Source organism: Neomonachus schauinslandi, chromosome 12 (genome assembly GCF_002201575.2).
Source record: "Neomonachus schauinslandi chromosome 12, ASM220157v2, whole genome shotgun sequence".
In the NCBI taxonomy this organism is placed as follows: domain Eukaryota; kingdom Metazoa; phylum Chordata; class Mammalia; order Carnivora; family Phocidae; genus Neomonachus; species Neomonachus schauinslandi.
Genome location: NC_058414.1, coordinates 90178539 through 90192926, shown reverse-complemented (window position 1 = coordinate 90192926; position 14388 = coordinate 90178539). Strand labels below are relative to the sequence as shown.

Genomic DNA, 14388 nt, shown 5'->3' with positions numbered 1-14388 from the left:
GATTCCACTTTAGAGTCAAGGTAACCAAGAAGTTGAATGAGTAATTACAAGGTTGCCTAGTGACCACTGAAAAACAAAAAGGAAAATACACTGTCTAAAAAGAATAATTGCTATTTTAAGTAACTTCTTAGAAGGCCACCTACAACAAGAATTCATTTGTTTTATGCTGGAATTATTTGTAGTTCTTGGGTGTAGGGTTTCTCTCTTTCTCTCTATTAAATTCAGAAATCTGTTTGTAGGGCACCCACACAATGACCATTTTCTTAACCCTATTTTCCTTTGCTTAGCAGCCCATCTTTGTTGATACACTCTTTAAACATGCAAATATACAGCTTATTGGTCCAGTTAGCCTGGGACCTGTTAGCTGGGAGCTTTCCTGTTAGCCTGGGAGACATTCTGTCTCCTGTTGGTGTGTACTGATTTAATCAGATAAAAACTCAAGCTTCTACTAGGATCATTCTACTCTGCCCGAGTGTCACTGCTTTCTTATACATTTTCCCCGAAATACTATATCTATAGATATCCTCTTTTTTTTCCTGTAAATGATAGTGTATTAAATACTCTGGACTGTTTTTCTTTTTTTAACTTATTTTATTTAAATTCCATTAGTTAACATATACTGTATCATTAGTTTCAGATGTAGAATTCAATGATTCATCAGTTGCATATAACGCCCAGTGCTCATTACATCCCGTGCCCTCCTTAATGCCCATCACCTAGTTACCCCATCCCCACACCCATCTCTCCTCTAGCAACCTTCAGTTTGTTTCCTAGAGTTAGGAGTCTCTTATAGTTTGCCTCCGTGTCTGATTTTGTCTTATTTTGTTTTCCCTCCCTTCCCCTATGATCCTCTGTTTTGTTTCTGAAATTCCACTCTGTTTTTCTTTTTTAGTTAACATTTTTGAGATTGTTTTATATTATTAAATATCACTTTGCCTTATTCCTCTTAATGGCTACAGAGAATTCCATTGTTTGGATGAATAATAATTTAGGTAATTAGTCCTATTTTAACAAACATTTAGGTTGTTTCAGTCTTAAATTTTTGGTGTACACCTATAAGACTATCAGAGGACAAATTCCTAGAAGTGGAATTCCTAGGTTAATTGGGTTGTGCATTCCAAGTATTGATAGATAGTGGCAAATTTCCCATCAGGGAGACTGTATCAAACTACACCAATAATTTGAGAAAGTGTTGGTTTTCCTAATCCATCATCAATACTGTTTATTCTAAAAAATGACATCTTACTATAGTTTAAAATGGAATTTCTTTTAAAATGAGTGAATTTGAGCATATGTTTATATGTTCAAAACCATTTGTTTTTCTTGTCTAAGGCAACAAACACTTAATGATGGCCTACACTATGCATAATTGTTACGCTCCTTACTGGAGATACGGTGATAAACAATATACAGCCTCCACAAACCTGTGGGAGAGACAGACCAATGACCAACCGTTACAGTGGTCAAAATTTAGTATGATGGTATCATGGGACCCTGTTGGAGGCACAACCCATCACAAAAGGAGATCAATGGGGCTTCTAGCGGGAAGAGACTTGTAAACTCAAATCTAAGGCAGGTATAGTCATTATCTAGGTGAACACTAGGGATGGGAAGAATATGGAAAAGGAGGCAGCAGACCTATGTGTGTAGAGATGGGAACAGAGAGCACCTGCGACTTGTGCATAGTCCAGTTCAGAGTGGCACTGTCAGGAGGAAGGGGAGGTGGCAGGGCGGGCCCTCCACCCACTAATGTGGCCTTGGAAATCGGTTCATCTCTTTGAATCAAAGTTCAAAGTTTGAACTTTGCCATGACAGTATGATGTAACTGGAAGATTTTCAGATAGAGGATAACATGGCAGAAGTATCTTAGGGGTTGAGCTAGAGAATTGATTGGAGAAGGTATGGTGAGCATTTAGGAGGCTGTCCAGTAATTCAGGGAAGATGATGTTTCCTCGGTCTTAGAGATACACTAGATATTCGTAGATCTCCTTTAACATTACTACTGAAGCACTGAATTCTCCCAGTCCCCTCTGAAGGTGAGGTACACTGCACAGGGGTGAAGAGCAACCACCCAGAACCAGACAGCCTGGGTATGATTGCTGGCTCTGCCAGTTTCTAGTTGCATGAGTCTGAGCAATGGGGGAAGTTACTAACATTTGAGGGGTGCTGTGAAGATGTAGAGAGAGGCATGTGAAGCACTTAGCACATCACTTGTCTTATAAAAATGAAGGCTTAATAACCACTAGCTGTTTTTATCATTTTTAGTATTACCTGCCCTCATTCCACTCTAGAAATATCCTGATCTTTGGCTTATTATAATGTGCATATGGAGAGAATTACAGAATTTGGAATTTTGGAGAGATTTGAGATCTCTTGTTTAATCTCCTAATTCTAGTTATGAGAAAATAAAGGGAAAAAAAAAAATCAAACAGTCGTTTGTGGTTGCACAGCGCCGACCTGAAATTCCTCACTGGTTTGGTTCTTTTATCACAGGTACATGTAGGTATATATTTTGGTTACTACACTTAGCCTTTAGTATGGATCTTTCGCCTCTTTGTTGACAGCAGCGATTTCTTGGGTGGAAACTCCTAATTTGGAAAAACAATCTGGTTTACGCCTTGTAGCGCATCATTCAAACCCCATAGAGCTTTGGGTAATCTTAGAAAGAAAAACTCAGAGTGAAGTGGATGACTAAATCTGTAGAGACTGCAAGCTTGGGCTGTTTTTTAGCAGTGGGGGCTGACGTGGTTCAAAGCCCCTCCTTGGGTGAGCTCCTCCTCTCCTGGCTCGACCAGGCACAAGCACCCTGCGCTCCCATCCTCACTTTTGCCTCCTGGATTCTCTCAGCCTTTCCGTTTCCCTGGGGCCCCTGCCATCCCATTCAGTCGAATTAACAGCTGTTTAGGAAGAGCCTGCTACGTGTAAGGAAGACTCTGGGCTGGCTGGGGGATGCAGGGATGAAGGGGTCCCAGCCCTTGCCCAGAGAGAAAGGAGGGAGGCGCTTCGTCTGTATCTTAAACTTGACCTCCCCGTCACTGCTTACTTTACCCTGCTCACGAATTCTCTCCCCCGGGTTCGCACCGAACACGTTCCTACATCCCCCAAGGTTTCCCGCGTGGGGCGGCTCCTGCCTGGCTCGAGCTCCGCACAAGCCGCGAGCGGTGGTGGAGAGAATGCCGCCCGGGGCATCGGGTATTGGGCACCAGGGCCCTGGGACCAAGGTGGGCGCTACCGCTCAAGGGCCGACTGCCTGGGCAGGGCACCTCGCCAGTCCCGGTCCCAGCCGTCTCGTGTATTAACCAGGGCGCGGCACGCTTCCCTCTGAGTTTCCCTCCGGGGCTCCCCTCTCCCGATGTCTGGGTTCGGGCCCCGCGCCCCGCGCCCGGACGGGCGGCTCCTCGTCCCCTCCCTCAGTCCTCCTCTCCCGCAGCCCGACGCCTCAGGGCAGAGTTCAGGGTCAGCTCTGGCTCGTGCCCCCGATTTAGGAAAAGGCCAGGGGGCCTGGAGGGCGCGCGTTGGCAGAGGGGAGGCAGAGGGGGGCGGAGGGAGGTGGCCTCTGATTGGTCGGGGAGGGGGAGTGGAGGCACGGAGTTTCCCACAATGCCCCGGTGCGGTGCAGCCGCGGATGGATGCTGCGGGAAGGGGCTGCCATTTGCTGCCCCTGCCAGCGGCGCGCGGACCTGCTCGCTCTCCTGCAGCGGCGGCCGCCGCCCGCGCCGTCAGCCGGCCCGGCCTCTGCCGCCCCGCCGCCTCGGCTCCCTCCGCGGCCGCCGGAGCGGTCGCCATGAACCCCAGCTCCTCGGCGGGAGAGGAGAAGGGGGCGACGGGCGGCGGCAGCAGCAGCGGAAGCGGCGCCGGGAGCTGCTGCCTGGGCGCCGAGGGCGGCGCGGACCCGCGGGGCGCGGGGGCAGCGGCGGCGGTGGGGGCCGCTGCTCTGGAAGAGCCCGCGGCCGCCGGCCCGAAGGAGAAGGACGAGGCGCTGGAGGAGAAGCTGAGGAACTTAACTTTCCGGAAGCAGGTCTCTTACAGGTAGGCGCGGGAGCCGAGGCGGCGGGGAGACAGGTGCCGCCGCGGGGCTGAGACCCGCTCTCGCCCCTCACAGAGGCGCTTCCCCGGAGTTGGGGGCACCTGGCGCGCTCTCCCTCTCGCTCTCTCTCTCGCTCTCTCTTCCTCTCTCCCCCTTGTGGGGAGATGTATTTTCTTCTCATCCCAGCATTCTGGGCTGGAGGGAAGCTAGGTGCGCCCGGTTTCCCTCTGGAACAGGACAGAAGACTGGGTCCCTGAGGTCAGAACAACAAAAAAATGCGTGTGTGCGCCGGAGCGGGGGCGGGGGGTGGTGCAGACACAGATGGAGATGCCTAGTTTTCTTGAGAGAAGTCTTCAAAGTTGTCCCTAAGCCGGTGTCATCTCTAACCACTCCCCCTACCTTCTAGATTTCCTTGGATGAACCTTTGGCACTAACTTGATAGTTGAGATCACCCTACAGGCAGGATAGAACAGCACGGTCTGAAGAGAAATCCTTACGAAGTTGGCCCTGCACCGAAATCACCCATGAAGGAAGGGTCGATGTGGGTCGAAGTCTGTAGATACCCAACTGGTTAGGGGGTTACCTGTACATATGCTCTCTTCCCCACCCCTGGGTGTGCCCAGCAGGAGGAGGTAGGGACCCACTGGCAAGCCAGGGGTGAGTGCGAGAATGGGACCACGCTTGCCCCTGAGGATGGATACATTTGTGAGACAAGGACAGTGTAGGGTAAATGGCCACCAAATTATGATAAAAGATTACCCCACATTGTCTCAGGATCTAAAAATAAGAAATGAGGATTCAGTAGGTTCTCTGCGGCTCCTCCCCACCCCCATCCCCAGGCAAGAATAAAGATTTTGAGAGGTTCAGAGAGTTTCAGAGATTACCCTTACTGCTTTGCTAGTTTTAAAGCCAAAAAAATACATAAGCATAGAATTACAAAAATTTGCACTTGCTAGGGCTCTGAGCATTTCTTGAAAAGGGGTCAGTAACAACATTATTGTGACCCTCTCCCTTGAGCCAGCAATCCTTTCCAGAAGCCCATATGAAGTATTAAGCCTGCCCCACCATGTGCTGTTATGTAAGCAAAAGCAGATGACAGAGGTGTGTGGGTTTGTGAGGGTGTATGTTGTATTTATGGGGGCATGTGTGTGAATCACTGGGATCCCCGTAGGCATTGCCTGGACAGGAAGCCCCAGGCACTGGGGCATGGGCTCTGTGTCTAAGTGTTGGTTGTCTTCTAATGACTCGGAAACGGTTTTCCGGGTGAGGTTCTTGCTCCTGCATCCCTCGCGTGCATTTTGTTCGCTGTGCATTGAGGGAGTTTCCCACTTGACTTGCTCTTTTAGTTACTCACGTAGATCAGGATCAAATGAATCTTTCTCTTTATATTTTTTGGTTTCTAAAAATAGACAGGTGCTGGAGAGTGGGGTAGCTCTAGGGAGGTATGCTAGGACACGGGCAGTTCTACTTCCTAGTAATGATGGCCTGCCTGGCCCTTAGGGGAACAGGGACTACATTCAGCCTAATTTAGGAACTGTGAGTTGGACGGCAGTTGATTACATTAAGCACATTGTGGGTCTGGGCTCCTGAGCTGAGAAACTCTCATGTGTTCCTGGTATTCATCAGACTCCTCACTACACTAGGTAGGGCTGCAAAGCCCAGGTTTGCAAGGGAAATCATTCCAGCTTGCCTCTTGGCGGGGGTCATCCTCTGAGTCTCTCTCCTGGACCTGGGTACTGTGTGAGTGGGACATGGCTTTCTGGATTTCATGCTCACACATGCATGTGTAAGTGTATACACATGCATGTGTAAGTGTGTGCACACACAAACGTAGACTTGGGCACAGCATTTTTTTTTATAAAATAAAAATAATAATACTGCATTTGCCTTACAATCCATAGGGGTGGATCCCACTTTGTGAACATTTCCTTTTAAATAAAGCTTTACAATCTCCAATTCAGGGAACCACCTGGATCAGCATCACCTCAGGTGGCTGGTTAAAAATGCCTGCCGCCCCAGACTTACAAAATCAGTCTGTGGGTGGGAATTTTCAACAGCCTCCTCAAGAAATATTTAAGCACATTAATATCTGAGGATTGCTGCCCTGTTTTTTTCCCAAAGGCTAAATAATTGATCTTTGAGCTCATAAACAGTGCCCAGCCAAACAAGGCCAGGTGGTCCCAAAGTCAGAGGAAAGAGAGTGAAAAGATAGGTGATTTCATCTGGCCCACATTTGTCCTGGGTAACCCTCAGAGTGTCTCCATTTTGATTACTGTTATTATTTTTTTTAGAGTCATGGTGAATGGCCTCCCCATTCGCCATGGCAGCCATTCCTGCTTGATTCAGATGTAGCTGGGGCCTTGACCATTTTGTTAGTGGGTTAATAAGTGGTCTGTGAGGAAAGTACGACTCTGGCCGGAGTTGGGCATTGGCTCCTCAGGGAGGACCACACCACCCCGCTCCTGGGGGCACCTGAGGACAGTGCCTGGTGGGAGTTTGTGGTGAGAGGTTGGGAATACCTCACAGGATGGAGCCTGAGCCAAGGGGTTCGGTTGGAGAGTGAAGTATGGATGCTTGTATAAGGGGGGGTCGTTTGAGGTGGGGAAGAGGAGATGTGCAGGTGGGTAAAAAATATCTTTTGAAGAACATGGGTATTTGCAGAATGACACTTGACAGGAAAGAAGAAGGGGGCTTGGGGAGAGGGTGTGCGTGTGCGTGTGTGTAGGGGGGTCTCATCTGCTCCTTCTGTTGCTAAGGAACATATAAGCTAGATTTTAAAAATAAATGAGGAGTGGGTGGGCATATGCAGTGACTCCTGTCTTTTTAGGAACTAGAGCCCTTTACAAAAAGCCTTTAAATAACCATTTCTGGAGGCAGATTATTCATTTTGCTTGACTTTTACTTTGTTAAGTAAAATAAACTCCTTTATATACCCCTAGATTTCCCCTCATTATCTTTTATTTTTTGGCTTTTTTGGGGGGGGGAGCCATTTTTCCCATGAGGAATTTTCCTTTATGTCAGATTCTGCTCCCGTAGAGCAAATAGTCTCTGTAGACTGTGAAGCTGAAGGTTTTAGAAGGCAGTGCAAGTGAGCTGGTACTTTTCTCTTAAAATTACTACTTCCTTTTTCTTTGCAAATTATGGTGCTGCAACATGATACATATGTGCCAACGACTATATAATGTGTAGGAACTGGTTTTTTTTTTTTTTTAACTGCTGTAAGAATTCCCATTTAAGTTAGTAAAAAAAAAAAAAGTCTTTCAGAAATACACAGGGGAGGGGAAGGAGAGGGTAGCTGGTGTTTATTGTCTTCCGTGTACCAGGCACTGAAGTAACTATTTGTGCATATGCCATCCTATTTACTTGTCATGAGAGTCCTATGGTGTGATTATGGTTATTTCTACTTTATAGACAATGAACTTGAGGTATAGAGCTTGGGTGAGAGGCAGACTGGAAACCCAGATCTGACTCTAAAGGGTTCTGTCTTTAGACCACATTCTGCTTCCCTAGACACTCATTTCAGGTTCGAAGTCTCTCCACAGACTTGTGTGGTGTGGAGTGTAAGTGTATGCATGTGTGTGTGTGTGTGTGCAGTGTGATCTGTTCTTTCACCTTCTCTGTAATACGCCATGGGTTATTATATATTATCGCTTACACTTGTTGGGTCGTATCACTCTGGCTATATAATTTTAAGGAATCCCTCCTCTATTTCAGAAATGAAAATGAATGTAAATGAATGATCACCAAAACATATATTAGTTTTGCTTCTTAGAACAAAACCACCTACATGACACCTGCCATCATTATGAAGATACCCATGTTAGAGTTTTATGTGCCTTTGAATAAAAATTACACAGATGTTATGTAGGTGAACCTAGATCCAGTGAAGAACTGGCCTGTGTGTACCTCTTTGAGCAGCCCAAAATAAACGATGGGGTGTGATTTCGCTGGTAAGAAGATGTTCAACTACCATTACTTCTAAGATGCTGATAGTATGCTTCAGCATCTCTACTTTTACACCAGAATGATACTGCCAAACCCTCCTTACAGGGACATTTTGGTAAGAGATAGGAGCCAGCAGGAAGGATTAAAGTCCCTAGGTTAGACAACTCGGTAAAAAATGATTTATTATTCTTTGCAGGTTGATGATAAGAACATAGTATTTCCATTTTTGTTTTGTCCTGCAAAGCAAGATTATGTGATTATAAGAAAGACCAGTGGGATGTAGAAAGCCAAATAGGACTGCATGTGCCCTGTTTTTTTTGTTTTTTGCACAAGAATCAATTGTGTGTGGGGGGGAGTTTGCTTCTCCTGGATTATCAGTGTGCAGCATCCTCCTTTGTAAATCAATTTTATTTCTTTTATGTTTTATACATTTGTTCACTATTTAGAGGCTTCAGGATCAGATGAAAACTTTGGTTCTAATTTAATGTTTCCTTCCTCAATAATTACTTAGGACTTGGCTAAGTGTTGACTTCCTCAATCAGGACACCAACTTGAACCATCGTCCAGAGTACTTAATCTGCTCTAGTTGATCTTCCAGAGGCTTGGTTTTTACCATGGGAGAGTGACAGCCTTGGACCCTGTGGCATCAGGGGGAGGAGGAGTTGAAGGGAGTTTTGCTGGTGTTCATTTCTGCTGTGGCAACGACAACAGCGCCTCATAGGGTCAAATTAAATTAGAGTAGAGCTAGCTCTTTGGAACATTTCACTCTCTAATATGAGAAATGAGGACTCCCACGGAGGGCCCAGGCTGGCTACATCTTCCCTGTCCAACTGGGCTGGGCTCTGGGATACACATCCTTCAGGCAACCCTGAGTTGTTCTTGGAGTGGGCTCAGAGGCATTCACTGTGTGAGACTGGAAACATCTGGAAGGACCATTGCCTAGATGTTGACATGACATTTGCTTTCTTACTTGGGTTTATGTTGATAACACTGATCCTAATTACTTTTTCTGAGACCTTATAATTTTAGTTTTAGTTCTTAGACCTTATAATTTTAATTTTATTTTGGCATGCTCCAAATTAATGGTGGATAACTGGGGGATGAAGGTAAGGAGCGAAACAAAGTCTAAGCTGCAGGGTTCTTTCTTTTTTCTTTGAAATTTAATTTGTATGAAATAACTATAAAAATGGAGTAACTTCACATTGTTTGAACTGGCTGGAACTATTTGAACTGTTGGAATTGTTTGAACTGGTTGGAATGCTCTGCCTATTGCAAAGCTTAACAAACCAATGCAATGTAGAAGAAGATTAAAGAAATTAAAAATGCCAAGTTATGTCTGCTTGCACATAATGCCCCCATAATTCCTCTCTGGCTTGTTTACCAGGCAAACTCCTTCTGAGGAGTAAGCTCCAAAGTGTCCACTTTCTGTGATAGGTGGTGGGTCTTCCCATGTCCTCACGTGGCACTTTCAAAAAGCTGTGTTCAGACTTCATTGTAATTTTCTGCTGTGGGAATTAGACTAGGATTTGAACCTGGCGCCTTCTAGCTGGTCTTGGGCATGTTATGTAACCCCTTTCAGGCTTGGCATGTTCATCTCTAAAATGGGGTAATCATAATACCTACCTTCGAGGTTTGTGATGAGAATTGCACGAGTTACTTTATGGAGAGGACTCAGCACAGAGTTAACTTTTCCAGTTACTATTATTCCCTGCTAAGTTGTTAGCTCCTTTGAAGACGCCAATTGCACCTTGCCATTTGACTCTCTGAATCCTGTTCTTATTACTCAGTAGGTGTTGGACAAATATCTATTGGATGAAGGAATTTAATTGCCTTCTTTAAATAAATGACTTCTCTTACCATTCCCTGTCTGTCTCAGTTGTGATTTTCCTTTCTACTAAAAGAAAGGTTTGCTTTTTTCTCATTTACACTTTGTCCCACAGCCCAGAACTCTGTTTCTGTTTACAACTTCCTGTGTGAGTACCTGCATCAGCCGTTTAGCCAGCTGTCGGAGGCTGGGGAGGGGTGGCGGGGCTCTGACTTAACCAGCTATTTGCAGCTTGTCAAAGAAAAGGCCTTAATTTGCCTTCTGAGCAGCACTAATTAGCTCTCTGGCTCTCTTTCTGTCTGTCTCATCCCTTTCCAAGGGGGCATCATTGATTTCCTCTCGGGGAATTTTTCCGTGGACTCCTTTTCCTGTGATTAGAACTAGGGACAGCAGAGAGATGGCTGTCCCACGTTTCTGGAATTGGTCCTGACAGCTGCCTGGCCAGCCCCGGGTTGTGACTCCAGCAACCTCCGTGCTGTATTACCTCTCACTCTGTCCTTGCAGCTCACCTGATCGACTTTGGTGGAAAAGTTGTTTTAGGGAGAATTCCTTTGTCGACTTAGTGACTCTGAGCTTTTGTTTTGTTTTTCACTCAACGCAATAACAAATCCTTCAAAAAAGCACCGGCTACTTTTTATTCACGTACATTTAGAACACTTGAAGGATGGCTGGTTAGTGTCCTGACAGCACAGCGTTCAAAGGGAGGGGGCGTGAGCACTGCTCTGGTCTTCTAGAGAAAAAGCAAATCGTCAGGTGTGTGCGCACAGGCTGAGGGAGGGGGCTGTGCTTGGGCAGAGGTGGGAAGAAGGGCCTTAACAGATGAATTTTCTTGGTCTTTCCTTCCAGCCCTGAGGTTTTATGAGCCTTTGAAGTGGATCAAATACTGTTTTTTAAAGGCAACAGCTTTCTGACAGGGACTTCTGTAGTCCTTAACCTCCCTGCATTTTGCATTAAGTGGAGATTTGCTGGTAGTTTTACAGATTCATAAATAATTCTCTGATAAGAACCAATTCTGATTTAAGCTATAACATTAATGGTCTGACTTGCTGGATGGAGTGGGGAAACAGTCAAAGCTTAAAATAGTAAGAATTAAACGGCAACCAAATCTCATTGTTCTTACTCTCCAATGTCATGAGAGACAGGTGGAATTGTGGTTAACAGCCCTGACTCCAGAGCCCTACTATTGGGGTTCAGTTCTCCGTCTGTCTCTGCCTGCTGTGTGACCTCAGGCAAGTTACTTAATCTCTCTGTGCCTTAATTTCCTCCTCTATAAAATAGTAGTGATAGGAGTACCCCAGCCTGTGGGATTGTTGGAAGGTTGATACTCATAATGTTCCTCGTCACAAAGTAAGCTATGAGTGTTTGTTTGAGTGGTGTCTTTCATACTTAAGTCCAATGGAGGAGATTTGTTTTTTATTCTTCAAAATGTTGAACATTTAATTTAGTTTTAGAAGTTTTAGAAAACATTTAGAAGTTTTGGCATTCACCCAGGTATAGAATAGGTACTTTGCCTTTCACAACTTATTAAAAATGAGTTGACTCTTACCCAGAGGGTGTGGAGGGAACCAAGCTGCCCCCGAGTGCTGTGGAAGTTGGAGTAGGAAGGAAGACAAGGTCAGAGAAGATGGGCATGGTGAGTGTGCAGAACCACAGTGGCCCACACCCCTAAACCAGTCGTTTGGGAACAGGAAGCCAGACATGGAGGATTGGGTAACAGGGGTCTGAGAGCTTCAAGTGTCAGGAATAGATAAGTAGATAAAGACAGAGGTCCTAGAAATAGAGTTGTCACAGGGACTGCAGGACAGAGGTTATTTCTCTGCTGGCCTGGCTCAATGGTGTCTGCTTTGTGTGTCCAGACAATGGCCAGCTGCCCTGTCCTGGCAATCAGAGAAAAAGCTTCTCAGGTGCTACCTGTCCTGGATTATTTCAGAAATGGAAGGCTCAGCCTTCTGGGATGTTCTGTCTGTTTTCTCAACTAGGCCAAACAACAGAATTTACTTTTTAAAATTGTAGGTGATTATTAAATATTTGTTGAACAAATAGAACTGGCTCAGGACTGTGGAATAAGTACTGAGGAAGTTAATTCATTTTTTTTTTTCTACAAAAGGCAAAGGAAAGGCAGTTTGGTTGCTTTTGTGTATCATGTAGATTTTCAGGAAATAGCCAGAAAATAGACTCCTTGAAAAATCCAAAGTACATTTTTAAAAAGTGTCATTCCTTTGTATGTCAGCAAGATGTTAAAAATCCTATGGAAAAATACATTTTTGTTTTAAAAACACTTGAAAGCAATTTGTTTAAAGATGAAAGGGGGCTTTATATAAGCTTATGCGGAAGCAGTTGGAAAGGGTTCCATGTATCACTTTGGAGACTAACTTCTGGAGCCTTCTTCAAACTGAAAGGACTGTGTTTTCATCACTGTCCTTATGTATGTAACCGGGTTTGAGGCAGTCTCTCTCTGAGACGGAGAGCATTCCCTGTAGGGGTTTTTGAGAAAAGAGCCTGATTTAAAACGGTTTCTTCCTTTTAAATCGGCCCCCTCTCCATGCAAAGACTAAGCTATAGCATATTTTTGTCTCTGTCCAATTGAAGCACTGTCCTCAGCATCTAAAGTAAGACAGGAAGTGGAAAAACCTTGAACCCCAGCAGCCTCAGAGCATGATCTTCCCTGGCAGAGGGAACACCCATGGGGCCGCTGAGCCTTCCTGGTCTACCCTGCCTTTTCTCACAGGGGCCCCAAACAAGCAGACACCACTTGTCCCGTCCTTCCCAGTGGCCTCTAAAAGACCATTCCCCCGAGGCAGCAAAGACAGCCCACGGACTTGCAAAGCTTTCGTGCAGCGCAGCTAAGAGAAGAAACAAGCTCTTCTTAGGGTTCAGACTTGGACTGCAAGTATTAATTTACTTAACTACCTACTTGTGACTATTAGTCAGTATAAGGTACCGATTTTATTGTTTACTCGGTGCCAAGAGCTGCTAAACATTTTATAGATAGTATTTCATTTACACCTCATTGAAGTCTGAACTATTATTACTTCCATTTTACAGATAAGGTATCGAGGCTTAGAGTTTAACCAAGTTGCCTGAGGTCACAAAGCTAGTGAAATGGTAGAGTTAAGATCCATGCCCTTATTTGCCTATTGCTTTCCTAATGCAGTTTTTCACTCTGGTTCTTCTTTTACCCTTTCCCACTCCCTGTGTGCCAACAGCCCTATTTTCACCATCTGATGGTTTATTAGACTCACGGTCTCCTGAGAGGAGAGACCCGTGGGGCCCATCACGTTGGTGGGTCCAGCCAGTCCTGAGTGGTGGTGTGGAGAGGTGTGTTTTTAAGGCTCTTAAAAACGAAGATAAAACGCTGTACATGGCTAGCAGGACATAGAGACAGGCTGATGGGCCGACAGAGCAGGAATTCCTTTCCTGCCGACTCAGCTCTGCGAAGAGCTCTGTTCTACCGGCAGCTATAGGGGGGCCGAGATTGAGCTTTCCTTGGTGGCTCTTTCTACAACTGTATGAATTTTCCGTTGCCTGAGATGGGGGAATAAATCCAGGTTCCTGGGGCAGGGAAGTGATTTGCAGGGATGATAGCCCAGTACGTGCGCCCTCCTTCAAATTCAACTTCCAGTACAAGACGTTGTGATTTTTTGGAAGCAGAGTGGGACTTGAGGGGATTGGTTAACGCTACAATGGCTTGGGGTCCAGCAAAGAAGTTAGCACTGATTTATGTGTACCTTATGGGGTTGAAATGGCACAGAAGCACCATTGGATTTTGTTTTATATGTAAGTATTCTTAGGAGACTTGAGTCTTCACCTTTAACTGGAGGGCCTATTCAGGCGGTAAGTACTTGCAGGATAAGTTTATTCAGAACAACACCCTTCAGAATTCATAAGTATTTGCATGTGTGCTGTTATACTCACCTAGAAAGTTCCAAAGGATGATTTTTAAAAACCTGAGTCATTCTTTCCCGTTTGAAGAAAACCTTCAGAATTTCTTAGCAAAATAAATCTCTAGTTCAAAAATAGACGACAAAGCTATTTAAAGATTAAAACAGAAGCTTTCTATGAGCCAGTGTGGAATTATAACAAAATCTAAGGGATTTTTTTTTTTTAAAGACAGATTTCTGGAGATTTCTTACACTGTTAATACCGACTAAATTTAAGCCCTTATAATAAAAATGTGTGTGGCGCTCTTCGGGCTTTACCATTTATAAACTGCTTTCATGTACTTGATCTAATTTTACTCTCAGAACAATCTTAGGCAACAGGTGGAGTAGGTACTGGTTTTACAGCCGTTGTACATTTCAGGAAATAGGCATGACTGCTAACTGAGGATCCCAAAGCCACGGGCCAATGAGGGGCACTGCCAGGCTTAGGCTGGCTTTTGGATGTGAAGTCCCACGTTCTTTTCACTTCGGGGTGCTGCTTCCGTGCACCACTCTCTGGGAAGGTCGACAGCAACATCTCCCTTTGGTTAATTTTATTTACTTGAATTTATCTCCGTTGTTCATCACAACGGGCTAAGTTGGAATCGGTCGCTGGGTGGCTTATCACATCCATATCGCATCGACAAGGAGGATGATCTCATTGTCAACCT

At 45.2% G+C, this 14388-nt stretch overlaps 1 protein-coding gene across 2 annotated transcripts in view; it reads left to right on the top strand.

The window, feature by feature from the left end:
* Positions 1–3625: 3625 nt before the first annotated feature.
* Positions 3626–14388, top strand: part of DGKI (diacylglycerol kinase iota) — a 431941-nt gene continuing 421178 nt past the window's right edge. For both annotated transcript variants that reach the window (XM_021692768.1, XM_044919913.1), the window contains exon 1: positions 3626–4029. In XM_021692768.1, the coding sequence (XP_021548443.1) occupies positions 3626–4029 (404 nt within the window). The remainder of the gene's footprint in view (positions 4030–14388) is intronic.